The sequence below is a fragment of the Cygnus olor genome, chromosome Z (genome assembly GCF_009769625.2).
Source record: "Cygnus olor isolate bCygOlo1 chromosome Z, bCygOlo1.pri.v2, whole genome shotgun sequence".
In the NCBI taxonomy this organism is placed as follows: Eukaryota; Metazoa; Chordata; class Aves; order Anseriformes; family Anatidae; genus Cygnus; species Cygnus olor.
Genome location: NC_049198.1, coordinates 39,954,949 through 39,974,696, shown reverse-complemented (window position 1 = coordinate 39,974,696; position 19,748 = coordinate 39,954,949). Strand labels below are relative to the sequence as shown.

The 19,748-nt window shown below is 37.2% G+C and overlaps 1 protein-coding gene across 4 annotated transcripts in view; it reads right to left on the bottom strand.

Moving 5' to 3' along the window:
- VPS13A (vacuolar protein sorting 13 homolog A) overlaps positions 1-18,316 on the bottom strand; it is a 121,804-nt gene extending 103,488 nt beyond the window's left edge. For 3 of the 4 annotated variants that reach the window (XM_040540729.1, XM_040540730.1, XM_040540732.1), the window contains exons 1-14: positions 18,172-18,316; positions 11,009-11,052; positions 10,459-10,501; positions 9,376-9,471; positions 9,004-9,105; positions 8,087-8,196; positions 7,729-7,788; positions 6,529-6,588; positions 6,228-6,308; positions 5,735-5,792; positions 3,424-3,551; positions 3,102-3,208; positions 2,233-2,404; positions 1,803-1,865 (exon numbers count right to left, since the gene is read on the bottom strand). In XM_040540729.1, the coding sequence (XP_040396663.1) occupies positions 1,803-1,865; positions 2,233-2,404; positions 3,102-3,208; positions 3,424-3,551; positions 5,735-5,792; positions 6,228-6,308; positions 6,529-6,588; positions 7,729-7,788; positions 8,087-8,196; positions 9,004-9,105; positions 9,376-9,471; positions 10,459-10,501; positions 11,009-11,052; positions 18,172-18,271 (1,224 nt within the window). In that variant the 5' untranslated portion in view covers positions 18,272-18,316. Of the gene's footprint in view, positions 1-1,802; positions 1,866-2,232; positions 2,405-3,101; positions 3,209-3,423; positions 3,552-5,734; positions 5,793-6,227; positions 6,309-6,528; positions 6,589-7,728; positions 7,789-8,086; positions 8,197-9,003; positions 9,106-9,375; positions 9,472-10,458; positions 10,502-11,008; positions 11,053-17,444; positions 17,946-18,171 lie in introns of those variants that run through there. The other variant, XM_040540731.1, reaches the window with a different exon arrangement.
- Between the last annotated feature and the right edge of the window lie 1,432 nt (positions 18,317-19,748).

Genomic DNA, 19,748 nt, shown 5'->3' with positions numbered 1-19,748 from the left:
AAAGTGGCCTGGATTTTGCAGTAGAAAATTCTTGCTACAGAGTTCCCAGAAGATCAGATGGCACTGGCATCACAAACCTGAGCTCTGGGGAACTTGATTTCACAGTCTGGAGAAAATCAAACCTTTGAAATTCAACTCTAGGTGTGATTTTAAAAAAACAAATAGCTTAACAAACAATAGGGTCTTTCATCTGTTTTTACTCAGCCCACATTTATATGGTGTTCCTTTAAATTCCTAGTTGACTTAAAGCTAACAGTCAGGATCCCAAGCTACTAATAGGCTTGCTTCTTACAATACCCTTTTGAGACCTTCTTGAGAGGTATCACTTGATACCAATAAGGCAGATGGCTTCTGACCCATCAATAGAGTTAGAACAGTTCAGGATCACCGTAACCTGATATTAAGTACCTGGAAATTATTTCAGAGAGCTAGCTAGCAGTTGGACTAGGTTGATCTTTGAAGGTCCTTTCCAGCTGAACTACCCTACCCTTCAAGGTGCTTCCCTAACACTATTCACATACAGGGCTTAAGGCCCAAAGAAATAAAACTCATTTGCTTGCAACCATCTTCAAAGCATGACAGAACCTATCTTAAAACTCATGACTGGAACATGATCATCACAGGAATGCAGTCTGACATAACCTTCTGTAAGCAGCAAAGTCACGTTGGAGAAAAGGATAAAATTAGGCCAGCAGGAAAAAAAAAACAGGGAAAAAAAATGGAAATTCTTTGAGACCCCCCCTCACCTCACCCGAAGTAGGAGGGAAGAGATAAAACCGAAAGAAACTACATGGTACAAAATAAAAACAAGCCAAAATTAAATGAGAACTAATCCAAACAAACAAAAAACTCCTAATGAAAAGCACTCCAGTTCACCCAAACAACTGAAGAGGAGGAATGTGAACGTGTCTTCCTGTTCTGAGGAAGGCTGAAGTGACTATACAAGCACCTACATCTGGATTTAGGTACAGACAACTAGAAGGAAAAATCACATTTATAGATCTCTGACTAGAGTTTTTAGAAATACCGTATCTATCACTGTGCAACTGCATTCATATGTTAACTAATATACTCCACAAAACAACAATTTCATGTGTCTCTTTCAGGCATTTTGATAATAAATGATTGCAATTCATGAAGTTTTACTATCAACACATCATCTTAGATTCTAAATTTCATATTCTCCTCTGACAATGCTCAGACATGTTGAGAACTAAGGAGCATACATACTATCATAGGAAAAGCAATGCTAACAAATTAGGTGTAACTACTTCTAAAACCACATCATCTTGTTTTATTGTGATTATCTATTTAAATTTACTCTGTATTACCTATATTTGGAATAACATCTGTAAATAGTAATGCAATGTGAACATACTAGATAAATAGGTGTTCAGACCACTTTAACAGGGCATTAGGAAGGAGAGGAATAAACTAGTGAATTCTAGGCTGTTTGGGGAAAAAACAAAAGCCTGAAAACTGTCAAGCTATGGAAATAATTGCTTCCAATTTGACTTACTCTATCATCCTTTGACTGCATTTTTGCGGTAGATCTTTCTTGCCGAAAAGGGGAAGAAATTCAGCCCCAAATCTGTTAGTCTAAATAAGTAGTATATGAAGCTATTTAACTTTTGCTTAATTGTAGTCTGATACTAACTATGCATTATAATAACAAATATGAAACACAAGGGAAATAAGTTTTGATGTTTCAATTATGCAGTCTTCTAAAATGCATTTGCTTAAGATGTCCACAAGCTCATGTTGTGGATGTTCTTGGACTCACTTAAATGATGAAATTTTACCTCAACTTCTGCTTGTTGCCTTGCTAGAGTGATGTTAAAAATATCCAAGGTCTTTTCAAATTCCTAGAAGAAAAGTGATAATTTTTTGACAATTGCATTTGGTTAGAATTCATGGCTTACAGTCTTACAGGAAATAACAGTAACGACTCTTTCAATACAACCCAAGTAATGTGCTCAAGTTCAAATCTTTAATAAATCTAGAAAAGAAAAGCACATCCATGTATGTTTTTCTTCACCATAATTATTAATTTTTAAAAAATAACTAGTGTTTACTAATATTATTCACAGAGAAAGGTACTGTTGAAGTTGCAAATCAATCCGCTGAAAATTTTTATTGTAAATTAGCGCTGACTAATGAACATGTAAATATTAATGCTTAAGAAAATACTGAGATGAACAACATCTAAGCCTTTAATGTAAAATGGCTCACCTCCAAAAATTTTAAGATTTCTTCATTTGGCTTTTTTGATGTTATCTTCATTTTATACATCTCCTTATAATTCTTCACTTGTTTTCTGTGGTGCCGAATATGTTCCCATGACCACATTTGGAGTTTAGGTTGAACATTTACTTCAAGGATGCCATAAATAACATATTTCCACCTAAAAGCACAGTCAAGTGAAGTACAGTTTACATTTCTGTTGGCACACTGAAAAGACACCTAGAGCTATGCAGACTCTCACTTAATACAACTTCAAGTTGTGAAATAGTCAAATCCCTTGTTTAATACCACACTTGTGTTCAACAAAAGAACTTAAGAAATGTAATTTTTTTTCCACCCAAAGTTGACAGGATGCTATTCCCTAAACTTAGTAAGTAATCTTGTAGAAAAAGTGCCCAACAATATATCTACATACATGCACGCACACACACACAATATCAAAACAATTTCATAAGACTACTTCTAAGACAACTTCTAAAAAGAAATGAAAACTCTTTGTGATCTGCATAGCCATATTCTTGTAATAGTAGTTAATGCACAATGGCCTCTCCTTCATCAAAACAGAATTTGGATATTAAAATATTATCAGATTTAATTTTCTGGTAACAGTCTCTTAAGACAGTAGATACACATTTTCAAATATTGTTTCCTTATCTTTGGTTTGAGGACCTCAGCAGCAGTATTTTTTTTTTATTTTGTTTTTTTAAGTACTGCCAGCTTAAGAAAATATTAAACAAAACAGAGGATTTATTTAAGGAGTTTAGAAGTTAATTCCTCCTGAAACTAAGAAATAACCCTCGGATAGCTATTTCAAATGAACAACTGACAAATTGCTTTCAAAGTCGGAGGAAGCCTACCACATCTTGGCATTGTTGTGCAATGGAACATCAGGTCTGTACTTCCTATACGGCAGATTTCGAGTCATCATATCAACAGACTCAAGAAGCTCCATAACACTGAAATACTAGGAAAAAAAAAAATCAAACCTGAGTGTTATTGTTTTTTCTGAGAACAACAATGTAAACCATTTCTTTCTTTAAAGACAAACTAATTTACAAAGAAAAGTAACACTATGAGAATAAATTCTGTGCACTTATCATAACATTTCAGACTTTTTCCTATTATGTTTGCAAACAAGACTTTTTACCACTATATATAATTTCAAAAAATAATTTATACCTGTGGTTTATTGAATTCAACAGCTATGTCCTGTAACTTTACATCTAAATCCATTTTCGGAGATGAGAAATCAACATCAGATCGAGGATTCATAAGGAGTTTGGCTTTAGCTGAAATTGGACGGAATACTGAAAAACAGAAGTTGATTTTTAAAAAGGGCAAATAAACTATTTAGGACTGCCATAAATGACACTTATCAGCTTAAAATAATCTCTACTCAGATTTCCAATTTTATTCTGGTGATAAGGCTTGTGGAACATTTCCACAAAATTTACTTTATGCAGTAAAACATGGCAGATGTTTCAATTAACAATTTATATTTGAAAAAAAAATCCTATTATATAGGCTATTTATAGCACAAAATGGTCTTAGAAATAGCATTTATTTCACTACAAATCTTATTCCATAATGATTGTGCCTAACATTTTACTTCAGAACACTCATTTCCAAAAATGAAAAGGCTATTCATTGCTCAAGCAATCTAAGTTTGTATTAATTTCCAAAGTTGTAATTCCTTTGTATTAGGAAATTTTGATTCCATGTTTCAAGACTATACATTAACGCAGACTTGCCTAAAATGTAACACATTAAAAGAGAAAATGAAAACAACCTTTTTTTTTTATTATTATTAATGGTATTGATGCTTTAGGCTTTTTGATGTTATGCTCACACTAGTGGGTAGCAAACATTCCACCTTTCCAAAATAAAAGCCTAAGTAATCATGGGAAAAAAAATCAATAAGGATGCTAAGTAAAGTGAAGCAGGTCACATGTGAAAAAAGATTCAGAACAGAAATGCTGTTCTTCAATTTGGCAATAGCAAGCATTCAATATAACCTTCAGACACCATATCTGATTCAATTTTTCCATCCGTTTCAGGAAAACAATCAAACAATAAGAATTAGTATATTGGTTGAATTCATGTAAACTGTATTTTTATCAAATAGAACTCCTTTAACAGAAATACTGATACATCATCTACATAACAAATATTCTAAATTCACTGTCAGGTTCATACATGTGGAAAACAGGCATCCTTCCAAGATGAAGCAATGTTTACATCTACCTAACTTCATTTTACTTTAAGCTCATTATTCTTTGTGAAGTTTATGTGGTAGCATTTCTGTTCATTTTCTCCCTGTATTTAGCTTCTTACATTTCATTTTTTATCCTTCCTGCGTGTTACTATTATACTTGTGTATGATTATGAACTTGTGTACGTTGCTTGAGTCCAAGCAACAACAACAGACTTTATACATTCCTATCAATGTCTCACTCGAGAGATATTAGAACAGCTCTGCAACAGACATAATTTTTATTTACCACAGAATACTGGCATGACATAATTCTTAAAATATCTGTGTGTCTGATGGCACCGCTAAATTTTAAGAGCTTAAATTCTGAATCATGGAATTTTGCATTCAATCATTTTGAACTTCTGTGTAAGGACTTGGACAACAGATGATGTTTACAATTATTTTCTTGTAAAGAAAGTCAAAGCTAGCAACTGAAAGAGATAGATTAGAAATCGGAACATATTACTAAATAGTACTCTGGCAGTTGAATAGTGACAAACATAAATGGCTTCCTTCTTCAGGCAAAGGCAGTAAGAAAAATCGATAAAAACTAATGCTTTTTAACCTTGTGTATGATGAACTACAAACTTGCTTTACAGCAGGCTCTTCAAAAGCCATTCTGCCTTGTAAACACTTACTAAATAAGCACATGAAAAATAAAACCCATGTATTCTTCTGTGCAATGATAAGTAAACAACTACCATGTTTGAGTGGAGCCAATGAGATTTTCTGACTAGCGTAAGCAACGCTCAAAGCACTAGAACTTGCAATAGGGCAGTGCTATGTTATATAAAAAAAGGTTGATGCATCAGAGGTTTTTGGCTACTTTTTCCACCTCTAACAAAAATTGATACACGGCCCTTAAGGTGTGTGACCCAAAGACTATCAATCTATTTTTCAAATCACCCTGACTCACATAACTTCTATGATACAAAGATTATTAATAAACTTCTTAGAATAAAGAAATTTCAATGGATGTGAACAATGAGTATTTATGACGCTACATTTGAAAGATACATGATTCAAGACTTTAATCAAAGGCTTTTTAAGGATACGTATACAATACTGTATTCAGCATTAGAGAGACAGTTAATCCTATGAAATAATGCGTTCCACAATATGCTCCTTACTAAGATCTTTGAATAATAGACAAATTATCAATCTCTGAGAGGTATTAAAAATGAAAACTAAAATGTACATGTATATTACAGCTCCAAACAAAGTAATAACACTTACCAAAATCATAACCCTCTGGAATCACATTGTGGCAGGCAACTCCCTGTTTCAAGTTAACCTAAACATATAGTGGAGTTTAAAAAGAGTTTAATTTCTATTTCATGATAAACTTTTAAAATACAAAAGGTTAATGATTTGGTATGAGTTTCAGATAATCCCTCTCAAACACAGTACAATTCAAAACAGTCATCTATTTTTAAACATAATAAAATTTGTTAGAGGTCTATTGTTCTAGCTACTAAAATCACTGAATTGTAAAATGACCATCTATTGTATATAGTTTTGTAATTGCACAGGACTTTTCTTTTTTTTTTTCCCCCCTCTCAGGTGAGTGTTCAATCACATAAAAACTTTAACATTTACTGTTTTTCCTAATAAATCATTACTAACAAAGCATTTCCCCAGGACATCAACATAAATGGAAGCAGAACTGAATGTAAAGCACAGTCAGTGCTTCACAGTCTGAACTAGAATAGTAGACACCTTTACTTACCAATGATTCATCATAACCACCATGATAGAACATCTCCGATTTCACATTCCAGTAAGCAAAAAGGTTATCCAGTCGTACAAGCTGAAAAACAACAGATCATATGTATTAATACATCTACAAATTTTACATGAAATTTGCATTTCACAGTCTGGATGAATAAAAACATTCAGAATGTTCCTTGCAGACTGCACATCTTTTTATTTTAAAGCCTATTTATATCTTCTTATTATAAAAGGAATTGAAACTCATTGCTAGCTTGTATTGCAATAGTTGTTTCTTTAGCATACAGTTTATACTGTACCTTGTAGAACAACTTGGCAGTTTCATCATGTAAACACGGATTCCAATTCTTATCTGAGGTCTGAAATGAGAATTAATGAAAGTTATTCTGCTACCTGTAATACACCAACATTTTATCATCACTGAAACAAACAAGTAGAACAGGCAGAACTATCAGCACAATTAAAACCCACTGAAATTAATGGGAACCATCTTTTGAATTCAGATGACTAAACCATTATTTTCTTAAGCGTAAACTTCACCAGGCTACTTCACCTGAAAAAAACATATGTATACATGAAGTGACTGGCAGGCTGCACACAAGAACCAAAAGATTCCAGTACTGCAAAATATTTTTATTTATATTTATATTATTTATAGGTAAACTCTTTCAGAAGAGATAAAAAGGAACTTGAATTCTTTTGTAATTCTGGAAGTAGCAGCTTAGTTCAAGCTCAACAGCAACCTGTACAACCTACCGTACGTTTTCAAGACAAGTGTGACGAGTACTTCAATAGCGATGTATTAAGAATACCCAAGTTTTTGTTCATCATGCAAAATTGTTTTTGGGGAAAAGGCTGGAAAAAAGCTTTCACTGTGCCTTAAACAGGCTACAAACAAGAATTCATATGACAATTATTGCATTCAAGAAAGTAATACTTAAACACAGTTTCTTTAGATTTACTAGTTTTACAGAAAAGCTACTGAATCAGAGCAAACTAGCAGGCTGCTTCCAGTAGGTATTCTTCCAAAATAAATGTATACTGTCTAAAATAACTTAATATTTGCTCCATAAACTGAAGTTTGCAGATCAAAGAACAGAACTCCAGTTTGAAACAACATGCCACCCACTTTTGTTTTTTTTAATCTTCCTAAGATAGAGTAGTAGCTTCCTTCTTGGGCCTCATAGCACTTTCAATAAAATATTCACAGATTATGAAGAGCACAAATCCAGCACAGTCTGATGCTTGGCAACCACAAAGTGCAGCAGGCAGAAGAATAAAAATTTCTTACCAAAGGTCTGTTTTATCACCAAGCTTTTTATCTTTAATGGCAACCCTATCAATATTTATTCTGGATTTAATAAACCAAGTAGTTACCATTATGCATAGCTTATGATTGTGGGTATTCTTTCATTAGACAGTATGTTACCAGACAGAAAAAATCAACCTTCACCTTTCAGTCTACATCAGCATGCATTTTAGATGAAAAATAAAATTACCTGCAAACTTAGATTCTGAAGTGAAATCCCAAATGACAAGGGATTATTCCGATTTGTGATCTAATAAAGTGAAGAAAATACAAAAAAATGTTATCATGTGATCTAAATTTAAACATGAAAATAAACAGCCCACAATACATATATATGAAAGATCTGACAACTCTATCTATTATCTTTACTCCAACAATGTTTATAATACCTTCTTATTAGTTTTCATTTTTAGTGGAAGACTATGAAATTTCAAAACTTTACTAGTTTTCTCTCACCACAGAAAGTAGCGGGGGGGGGGAAAAAGACAGGTTCCTAATTTAATGTTACAGTGCACATGCCTTATCTTAAGATAAACAAAATTACTTACATCATCTTCATAGCGAACATGGATGTTGGAAATTTTCACCTGAAGATTTTTGATGACCTGAGTGACTAGTTTTTCTACAAAAGTGTCTTGTTTCTCTTCTTTTACTTTATCTAAGTTTAAGGAAAAGAATTAAATACTCCATTTGCATTTAAGCATTTTTGAACTAAAGTAGATAGAAAAAACATCATAAAGTTCATTTGACAGATACTTAAATTTTCTTGTATTTTCTTAAATTGTACTCTAACTTCATACAAATATTCTCTTTCAGTATAATCTGTAACATTTATATCCTCAGACTGTAAGGTTTCAGCCTATTATCTGACACAGGTTATTCAAAAGTATGAGATGGCTACTGATACTCAAAGTGGTCAAGACATATTCTTTAGAAGTACCAAAAGTTCTATTTAAGATGACAAGATTTAACATCCATCAAAATACAAATTACACAAAATCTTTAAAAAGAGTAATAAAATTCTACTGCTAATCGGGAAAAAAAAGAGTTTTTTTTTTCAAAAGAAAAGGAAAGAAAAAGGCAACATGCTACAAGTAGAGAAATAATATCTCAAAAGCTTTATTTACATCAGATCACATTATTTTTGAAACTTTTTATTTTCAGGATACACATGCTACAATATTAATGGCACCTACATACAAGAGAATCAAAATTCTATGCAAGACAGCATCTGATTTCCAAAGATGAACACTATTTCACACAAAATGTTCAACATCTAACAGCTAACTCAAATAACAGTTAGGACACTTTGTAAACTTTCTACATGTAAATAGAAATCTGTAACTAATAGGTTACTTTAAATATCAGGAGGAAAACATGAATCTAGAACACTAAATGATAAATACAACAACTTTCTGGATTTAAAAAAAATAGCATCACTTTCACTATCTTTTCCTACTCTTACCTTGGTCAGCTATTTTCTGCTTTGCTTCCTCTATCCTTTGCAATTCTCTTTGCCTTGCTTCCAAGAGCTGCCTGGCTTCTTTTTCAGCATCGTATTTTATGCCTAGATACACAATGTAAAAAATATGAAAAACTTTTTGCACATTTTTGAAAGACGCTGTTTCAAAAACAATTATTTACACATTTTGTTAACACTTACACAACAAGGAAAAATTAACTGACTAAATCTAAATTGGTGAAGGACACCCCACTGCCATTACTTAAGTGAATTTCATAAGAGTGTCTACTGAAAATAAAGCACAATACCAACCAATTACAGAGACATTTGAAATCCCATCCATTCACATTCACTTTTGTCACTATATTAACTTACTGGCTGTGGGCACAATAAGCAAATAAACTCCATCAAGAACTGCCTCAACAGGTTGAGTATAAAGGTTTTGCCATGGAATCTGTAAGTTAAGTTGACCTAGAAACACGAAGAAAAACAGTTCAGCTATACAGTTAAATACATGACTAGGAGAAAGATTTTTAGAAAGATAATTGACACTAACCACAAAAGCTCTGAACAATTATTATATCAAAAAGGAAAAAAAAAAGTGCATCTGAGGTAGGTGTCCTTTGGGTTGTCTGTTTTACACTGCATACAAATGAAAATTCAGCAAATTTTCTCCAACAACAGAACTAATAAGTCTGCAGTTCCTCTCCTTACCCCTTTAAATTATAGTCAGCCTTCTTAATAACATTTCCTTCTTCCAAAACCACTGCAGCACTCGCATAAACAAAAAAAAACATGGGTAGCTCATACATAATCAGTCAGCTTAACACTACCAAAAGCAGAATTTTTAGAACATTTTTCTTGCTTTCTTTTCCTGCGAAAGAGAGTCTTAAAATAGAGTATACATGTCTGCGAACATGAGGATCCCAACATTACAGTGTTTCGCATTCTTCGTACAAGTGCCAATTTTTGTAAACTACGAAGTCAGTCACAAGAAAAATTTACTTCCTGGGCAGATTTGAAGGAAACATATTGGCTTTAGATTTAGTTCACTTTAAGAAACCATTAACTTTTACAAGAGTCAACTGGCAATGAGAAAACCTTCCATAAAAGCGAAAAGAAAAAGTGAAGAGGGTAGCAAAATCAGTTGTGGAATCTTGCTTTAAAAAAAAAGATGATATTCAGCACTACTCAGTTGTTCATCTTCGCTATTTCAGGTTCTTTTTTCATTAATATTGACATGACTAGACAATAATCCAATGTCTTAACTATAAGATCTCTGCTCAAGGAATAAACTTCTTCAATCAAAGTTTTTTCAGGAAAAAAAATCAGAACGTACAAAGCATGCAAATCAAGCAAATTAAGAAAATTACTTGCTTAGGATGTCCAAAGCTATTTGCAAGGACGAGCAGTACGTTTAGTAACTCCTGCATGGGTATATTACAAAATGTAACTTACCAATATGTCCTGCTTTAACTTTAAATGGCACATCCAGCTGACTCTAAAAGAAAGTGTTTTAGAATACAAACTCATTTCAGCAACTTGTGAAATGTTCACTAATAAGAGAAGACAGAAATAACCTTAACAACAAACATACCCCTGAATCACTGGAAGAAAAAAAGACTGAATACAATAGAATATGCAAGTCATTACTGATTTAGACTGTTCAGCCATGCTATGCTAAATACATTCCTAAGAGCAAGCTCCTACCTCCATAAGCTGTAGGGAAAAAAAAGTTCTTCCAGTATTCTTTTTGACCTAAACACAATACTTTATGAAATTGTTGAGTTTTCTTTTGGCAAAACATACTATTTGAAGCGAATGTATACCTTCATTTTCAAATGTAATCTCAGATTTATTAGACAACCCACACCCTAGTGCAAAGCAAACAGAACAGTAAGTTTTCATTTAAAGTCTGCATATTCTAAAATAAGAACCAAAAAACCAACCCCAAAGATGTCCTAGAATAATTTTTGCAGCAGTTTTATTTTTGCTTTCACTGACTTACCAGTGCATTTTCTTTTATTTCAAGATTCTTCAGTGCTACAGCTCCTAAAAGCAAAGAAGCCAATAGGTAAAACTTCAAAAAGCAAAGTAGTAGTGGTACACACTAAACAAGCCTTAACAACTGTGGAAGGTACCCCCAGTCCACACCTCAAGTATTCACAAAAGACGATTAAGAATACACTGCTCATACCCACTACAAAACAGTCTTTCTCTGGGATTTTCTCATGGAGCTTGCATGTCCATGGAAAAGAACCTGCGATTCCTCAAAATAAAAATGTAGGAAATGACTGTCGCATTTCATAAGGAACCATTCAAAATTAAAAATTTGCTTCTGTTTCCTCAACCATCTGCTTCCTACACTTGTGAAGGGAATATAAGCCACACTACAGCTTTAGCTTTACATGTTTGTGGTTTTTTTTTTTTTTCCTGAAAGACCTTAGTTTTGCAAATTGCATTTACAGGCTTATGAAAGTTCACAGGAAGCACTTCAGTACATCTAATTTTTAGATGTAAGACAACAGTAACTTCAGTATCCTCTAAACACAGAACATTCTAATTACAAGATCTGTTTTTACAACATACTCAACATCAAACGCTTGCCATCACAAATGAACATTTTAAGTGTCCAGGAAATTCATGCAATTGCTACCTTTGAATTAGTTGTATAGTGTTAATGTATACACATGGAACAGACACCTGATACAGATGAACAGAGGCATAAATGAGATTCAGGAAACCAGAAGTGGATTACAAGCCTGCAAAGGAGTATGACTTAAGATTGCAAATACAATTTCTTTGATTCAATAATATTTTCCCTTTGGAGATGCAAGCTAAAAATGGCCAAACCTATCAGGGGACAGGACCTCCAACTACAAGAATTATTCTTGCAGTTACACAGTGATGACTGCTTTGGACTGCTGTTCAAAGTAGCATCAATTCTGGGAAACGGGACTCTAATCTCAAAAGCACATTTATTGCAAGAGTTGGTTCTAGTTGCTGAACTGCTGTTGTAGACCTGTCTAGGCAAACTAACCTACCCGTCTTGCAGTACTCGCAAAATATGAAGTTTTAAATGATCTAATGTATTCATCAGAACAATCTATAGATAGCCGTTTCCAGTACAATTCTATACATTTGCTATGTGCTGCTACCAGGCTATCAAAAGAAATACTCTACACAAAAGGCTGGTTTTGAGCTGGGTGCTCCACTTTTAAACCTTACAATACAAACAAATTGGCAGAAGCACTAGAAAACGGAGGGAAAAAAAAAAAAGAAAGCCTTCCCTGTGGTAGTCTGTAACTACTCTAGTTACTATACCTGTCTTTTATTTACTGCTGGGGTTAGTTCTATACTAAATTTATCCCCCGACAAAGCTTACCCTAAACCGAACATTTTAACACTCACCAGAGAAAGTTCCATTATATGAGAGGGGGAAAATAAATAAATAATAAAAATAATAATATGCATTCACCTTCTCCAAGAAGACAACACTAGTTGTATCCATGGTAAGTAATTCAAGAGATATACAGCATAAAGGTTCAGACTTGTAATCAAGCTACCACAGCTTATATTTTTACATGTCAGCTGAGATGTTCATCAGAAAACTCTAAGACTACATGACATATGACGTAATTTAACTGGGTTTAGTTTCTTTCACTTTCACTGTGGGCTAAGTAAACATTACGTTGCATTTATCAAGGGTTTGGCATATGATACGTTTCAGCTGAAGCACAGTTCCTTAGGCTGTAATGTGACAGCACTAATGCTTCCAAAAACAAATCATTGCAAAGCGAGCAAGGATTATTATCCCATGCACTTACAAAAAAATATTTTGTCATGGACACCTATAGCTTATTTTACCTGAGCACGTCATACTGACAGAGAGAAAACATGATGTTTTTTCTGTACTGTTTCAAAAAAGAAGCTTTTGACAATTTTATATAGAGTTCAGATAGGGGAGCAGGGTAAAAAAATTTTCACCATTTTTCCTACGTTTATGATTTTAGATTTTATAAGTTTAACAGTTTTAGCTGAAATCATTAGAAGATACATAAATTAGTAAAGCTGTGATCATCTCAATTTTAATATCAATTTACTGAACATTTACTAAAATATCACAACCTACTTACAAAAACATTGATTGAGAGTATGACCAGTCTGAATAGACTATCAAGGCACACAGAAGGCTACTGAAGTACTGTGTTTTGTGCCTTTAGGCAACATTTATTTTTTCTATACTCAGCAGTCAGTGCAAGGAAGAGACTGAGTAAATAATCTTGCAAGCAAATCTGAACTACTTCCAAAGGTAGGAGACCTCAGCTGGCACCCAATTTTAACACTCATGATTACAGACACTGTAACTGACCATGTCTGTATTCCTTTTTTTTGCCAAAATTTAGTCTCTATCACATACAAATGTTTCACTTGCAATCGTACAGATTTGTAAGTGCAACTGCATCATATGGGGACTGTTCTACTACAAAAAATTAAGCCACACTCAAAAATATAAGCATTGAAATAAGGAACTAAAGGTCTGGTGCTGGACATAAAAGAGCCATTCAATTTTACTGTTTTGTATTTTAATTGCAAACATTTCAAAATACATCAAGATTTGTGTTTGTTTTGTTCTTCCCCACCCCACCCCACCCCCTCCCCCTTGTGGGCAGTTGGATGTTTCTTTGTATTGAAGACATTAGTGCATGCAGGTAAGAAGATGTGTTAAAATTGCCCATCTAAACAACCTTTAAAACTGTATATTCAAGTAGTTGGATTTGTATAAATATCTATGGTTAAGCATGCAGGCTTACAGCCAAAACAATAACAAAAAACAAAACCTTTGTAATTACATATAGCACAGTCTAGGATTTACTAGGCCTATAAAGGAATCAAATTCTTACCTCCACTAATCTCTGGACATTGCAAGTAATTCAATGAAATCTAACATTCATCATCATTCTTGAATATATAGGTTTATAGCTCTAATTTTAGACACTTGTATTTATATTTTGAGTGCATGAGCCAATATCCACTACCAAGGACTTAGATGTCTCACAAAGAGACACCAAGAAAATAAGACAACATTTAGTAAACTGTCTCACTAAAGAGGCCTAACTGAAATTTTGTTATGGATGTCAACAAAAGCTACAGGTAGAGAAGGAAATTAATCCTCATAAAAATCCTGCTCATTTAACCTATGGATGCCTTACACTTTTGCTGTCCTTGTAAATAAGAAGGGGTGGGGGTGAGACCTTCTTATGATGGGAAAGATGAGGGAAAGAGATATTAAAGATGATAGACAACAGAAACTTAAAGTACCTCAGCTGGTCTCTTATCAGCATCAAACACTCCTGCTCATATTTTAACAGAATTTCTGTTTTTTAGCAACAGCATCACACTACCGAGACAAGCTGAGCTTGTGAAACCCTTTGATCAGTTTCTACAAATGGCTGCCTTGCCAGTCATTTCCCACTGGAATTTGTGTTGTTAATTAGTAGTATTTAATCATACCTTCTGGAGACAGGATGGAAGTCTTCAAGGGTTTGAGTGTCTGCCATAACACATTCTCTATTGACATCTATTGACAGATCACAAAAGGCAGCAGAAACTACTAGATATTCTACATCCCTCAGTCAGTTCAAATGACTTTACTGATATGTGAGGGCAAGGACTGCACCTGCTATACTTAAACAAGGCACAGCATGTAAAAGAACTAGTCATTTATTATACTAATAGGAGTAGCCAGAAGAAGTAGGTAAGAAGTGCTTGTGTGCTCATAAACTTGTGTCAAGTATCTGCCTGTATCAGCCTACCGACACAGCTGCCACAATAAGAGACACCAGCTATTCAAATAGCAAGTTATGTAAGATACACTTGAGACATTAGCTAATTAGTGGGTGTGCCCAAGTCAGCAGAGAATTTTAAAGTGCAGTTCAAAGGGTCTAATCAAGACACTGAATGAAGTTACTTAGACACAGCCAAAAGAAATAATAATCTCATGGACTTTGGTGAAACAACTGCTTGGTCTGCCATGGTGTCTGGAAATCTCACCAATGCCTCCCTGTTTCCGTAAGATAACCAGCAACATCTCAGACTGCTTCAATCACTTCTTCAGGTATTAGCTATAACTTGACAAGTTATAAAATGTCTTAAAATATCTAACTATTCATCTAACCTGTTCTTCTAAGGCAAGTTCTTACATATCAATACAGCATTCTCAGTGACACTATCTTTGTAAGCGAAGACCATAACAAAATCACTGGCCTTCCCATCTGATCAATAACTTTCCTTGATGGCTGCCAAGCACACTAAATAACGTTTTATTCTGCTTCATACAAATGGAGGTCTTAAGGAAAACAATTTATTTTCCCATTATATTTGTTTCTGAGCCTTTGTCTTTCCAGTGTAGGCCTTACATGTTCAAATTGATTTTTTTTTTTTTTTTAAAACTTTTCTAGTTTGTCTTGCACTCTCCTTTTTGAATTACCTTTTATATTTCAGGTCACCAAGTTCTTGCAACTCTCCCAGCCAAGAGCCTGTTTCCAGGCATCCCATCTGTAGTATTGAGACAGTTGGGATTTTTATCCTTCCATTTGACTTTTTCAGTGAGCAGAAGAAAACATTTTAAAACATGTCTAGTTACTGTGTCCATGTGTCTTGGCAGAAGTGTGTCATCATGCAACTTTATTCCACAGATTGAAATTCAATGGCTTTCGTATGACATCCTGACTTCTCTCTTTATACAAAATCGAAACGAATGTTATGTGTGTTCATTATAGTTATTAATAAAGCTGCCAAATTCGCAGGAGAGAGAACTGTATATACATATTCAGAGTCTGCCAACAGAAGATAACCAGTCAACGTAAACAGGCTAGCTATAAAATACACAATGACAGAACTTCTTCACTACAGTACCTAAATAAACTCCCTCGGGTATTTAATCTATCAGAGGTGACAAAATACACGCTTTTAAAAATGTAATACATGAATGCCCAGCACCAAAGCAGTGCCATAGCATCCAAAAGGCACACAGCACAGAACCATGACAAACATCTAGCTGTAACTGAAGCGCTTTCAGAGCGAACAAACTTGCAAATGCATTAACTTTACACAAAATATGAAGAAAAAAAAGTGCTTTTTTCTTCAGGGAGAAAGGGTGAGGTGGAGAGAGAGAATTTAGTTCCACAATTACAGTTATAAGGAAGGCAATAAAATTATCAGTAGACTTGATCGGTAAATCAGGTTCCATGTACATAAGGATCTATTAATCAGTGGCAGCCTCCATATAACAAAATGTCTACTACCACTACTAATGGTTACTGCCTTTTAGTCAGAGGAACAAAGATCTCCAAGATTTTTGGAATGAAAAAAATGTTACAGATGAAGACACCATTAAACACAGATGAAGATGTACATACATGAAACATCATTGTGCAGTGGACCAGGCAAAAATAACCTTCTACGGATGATTTCTCAACAACGTTACACAGCAGTTCTGAGCATCCGAGCAAGACATAGCATTACGTATCAATTTTCACATAACACAAGCGTACAAACTATATAGAGAAGAACTAATTTGAATCTAGCGCAAAGGCACCATACTAACGAAAAAGGCAAAGACACCATACTAACGAAAAAGGAATTTAGTTTAAAGAAAAATATATTCAAAAACCTCTAAAATGTTAAAACTACTTAAGGAGGAAATCATAGGAAAATCCTGAAACTGAGCTCCACATATACATAAAATGTAACAGCTAAATACCAAAACTTGACATCTATTTAGGTTTTGGCTTTGCTTTAGATGAGAAAGCTAAGACACATACAACCTGGTAAGAGTTGCCTCATAGAAGCATAAGCCGCCAAGAGCAATCACCAGTCATCTGCAGAGCTGAAAAGTAAGTTTTTACCTATTTGTAATGTATAAACAGAGCCAAATAGAACATTCTCTATTCTACATTATATATTTTTCTTGCCTTCCCTGATTAGAAAGAAAAAACTATGACAACTAAACAACTTAAGTTCACAATGAACCAGTCTGACACATTTTTCAAATAAGACACAATCTGGAATAAATATGCTATATTTGGCCTTAATGCCGCAGACCAAGAACTACTACTTTCTCACCAGCAGTTACATGTGCTATTGCAGTATTACGACTCCATACAGAGCCTGAACTTTGCAGACATCCTACAAATAAATGCCTTGACTAGCTGACAAAATACTGCCAGAGAGACGCAATCAAATAAAGACACCATTTCCAAAAACCGCAGAGTGAAACAAAAACGTCCAAGATGCAAAAAAAAAAAACGTCCAGGAGGAGCATCCAAAATCTGATTCACATACGTGAGTACCTCAGAACAGAATTCTAGGCATGGAATACCTTGAGGATGCTTCATACCTGCAGACGTATGAACACACACACACACACGCACAAACTTCACCTCCGTACGCTTTTGCTGATGCTGCAGACGCCTGGCACGCACATTGAAAACTGAGTCGGGGCGGTCACCGCAGACGCACCCGTTAATTGCACGCCTCTTCCTCTCCTTGTGCCTACTCTTCCCAAACGCGCAGGAAAGCGAGACGGGTGCTGCGGCTCTCCTGTGCATGTGCTACTAAAGGGGCTCGGCAGGGCGCGTTGGGGCAGCGCGCCCACCGTGCTGCCCACAGGACAGCCGGCCACCGCCCCGCCAGCACCCGCTGTCGTGACTCTGTCGCGTTGGAAAGCGGAACGCGACAGCTATCGCGGGCTCCGCCGCGTTACCAGACGGCTATCGCAGGCTTCCGCGTTACGGCACCGAAGGGAAAGGCACCGCGGCTGCTGCCTGCGCCGAGGCCGGTCACTCCCCGCGGCACCTCGCCGACACTCAGCACGCCGCCAGAACCCGCGGCGTTTATTTTTAGCTTCTTCTTTCTGGGAGAATAATAATAAATAAAAAAAAAAAAAAAAAAAAAAAAACGCCCAGGCGACCAGCCCGGCCCCGCATGGAGGCGGCCTGGGGCAAACTTTCCGCCAGCGCCCAGGGCACGGCGACCGAGCCCCCGACGGCCGCAACGCCACGGCGGGGCCGGGCGGGGCCGCGCGGGGGCAGCGCGTGCACCTGGCGGCCGTTCGCCCCCCGCCTCACGCCGCCGCCCCGCCCCCGCAACCGCCGCGCCGGCCCGCACCTCCCCAGATGCCCAGCTTCAGCTGGGAGCTGTCCAGGTTCACCACGTAGTCGCCGAGGAAGCGGTTCAGGACGTCCACGACCAGCGACTCGAACACCATCGCGCCGCCGGCCCCGGCCCCGGCCCCGGCCCCGGCCCCAGCCGCTGCCCCGCCCCGCTCGCACCGGCCGCGCCCCGCCCCGCCCACTCGCGCCGCGCCCCGCTCCCCGCCCGCCAGCCGCTAGGGCGCCTGCTCCCGGCGCATGCGCTCGAGCGGCCGATTGGCGCCGCGGGGGCGGGGCGGGCTGGCAGGTTCTTGCCCGTGTTGTGATCTGTGTCAGGTGTCAGCTGGCTGGCATGGGGGCTTTGGGGGGGGAGTTAAACGTCGTGGTCACGATGCTTCTGCCTTTATTTTTTTATTGTTTTGATTTTTGTCGTTGTATTTTCATTTATTTATTTATTTTTAAGAACTCTGTTCGTGCCCAGGCTAGGCAAATATAGAAGTCACTACATCTCCCAGCTGTTTGGAAGTCGCCGGGCTATTATTAGCGGCGTGACTAAACCCAGCTGAATTTAAGATGTGTCTCTGGAGAAGTCGGCTCCCATGCGCTTCACTGGGCGGGGGATCTGGTCAATAAAAGTTAAGAATCTGGGTCATGTTTGCCCTGAGTGAATACCTTCTGCACCCACGAGGCTTTTGTTTTGCCAGACGGCCACAATGCATTTCTCTGATGGCAGCAGAAAGCATATAATTACTCTTCAGCTTGTTCCTGGAACTGCAAAAATTAGGTTTAATATCAGCTTATAATGTTTTGCTGATAAGTAGAGCCCTGGGTTTTTATAGCTTCTTGTATTAGGTTTATGTGGCAAGGGCTCAGTGGCAGGAGGCTGCAGGGGTGGCCTCTGTGAGCAGAGCCCAGCAGCTGCCCCATGTCGGGTCAGGGCCAGCTCCAAAAGGGACTCACTGCTGGCCAGAGCCAAGCCAGTGAGCAGCGCTGGTTGGGCCTCTGGGAAAGAAAATTGAAGGAAGGGGAGGAAAACAAAAACAAAAACAAAAAAACTGCATGATAGCAGCAGGGAGACAGGAGTGAGAAGCAGCCCTGCAGCCCCCAAGGTCAGTGCAGCAGGAGGGCAGGAGGTGCTCCAGGCACGCAGCAGCAGTTCCCCTGCGGCCTGTGGAGAGGCCCCTGGTGGAGCAGGCTGTCCCCCTGCAGCCCACGGGTCCCACATGGAGCAGAGCTCCATGCTGCAGCCCGTGGAGGAGACCACAGTGGAGGCATGATCCTGGGAGGAACCGCAGCCCACAGAGGCACGTAACAGGAGGTCTGGAAGGAACTTTGGCTCATGGGGGGTCAGTGTTGGAGCAGTCTGTTCCTGATGGACAGTAGCCCATGGAGAGGGCTCGTGCTGGACAATTTTAGGATGGAACCCCATGCAGAGAAGAAGTGTTTTGAACAGACTGAAATCCCCAGTACTCATCCCCCCTGTAATATTTAGGCAGGGTGATGGAGGAAGCTGAAGATTAAGGAATGAAGCGGTGAAGTAGAGGCTCAGAACGAGGAAGGAGCGGGGGAAAGTGTTTTTAGTTTTGTCTTTGT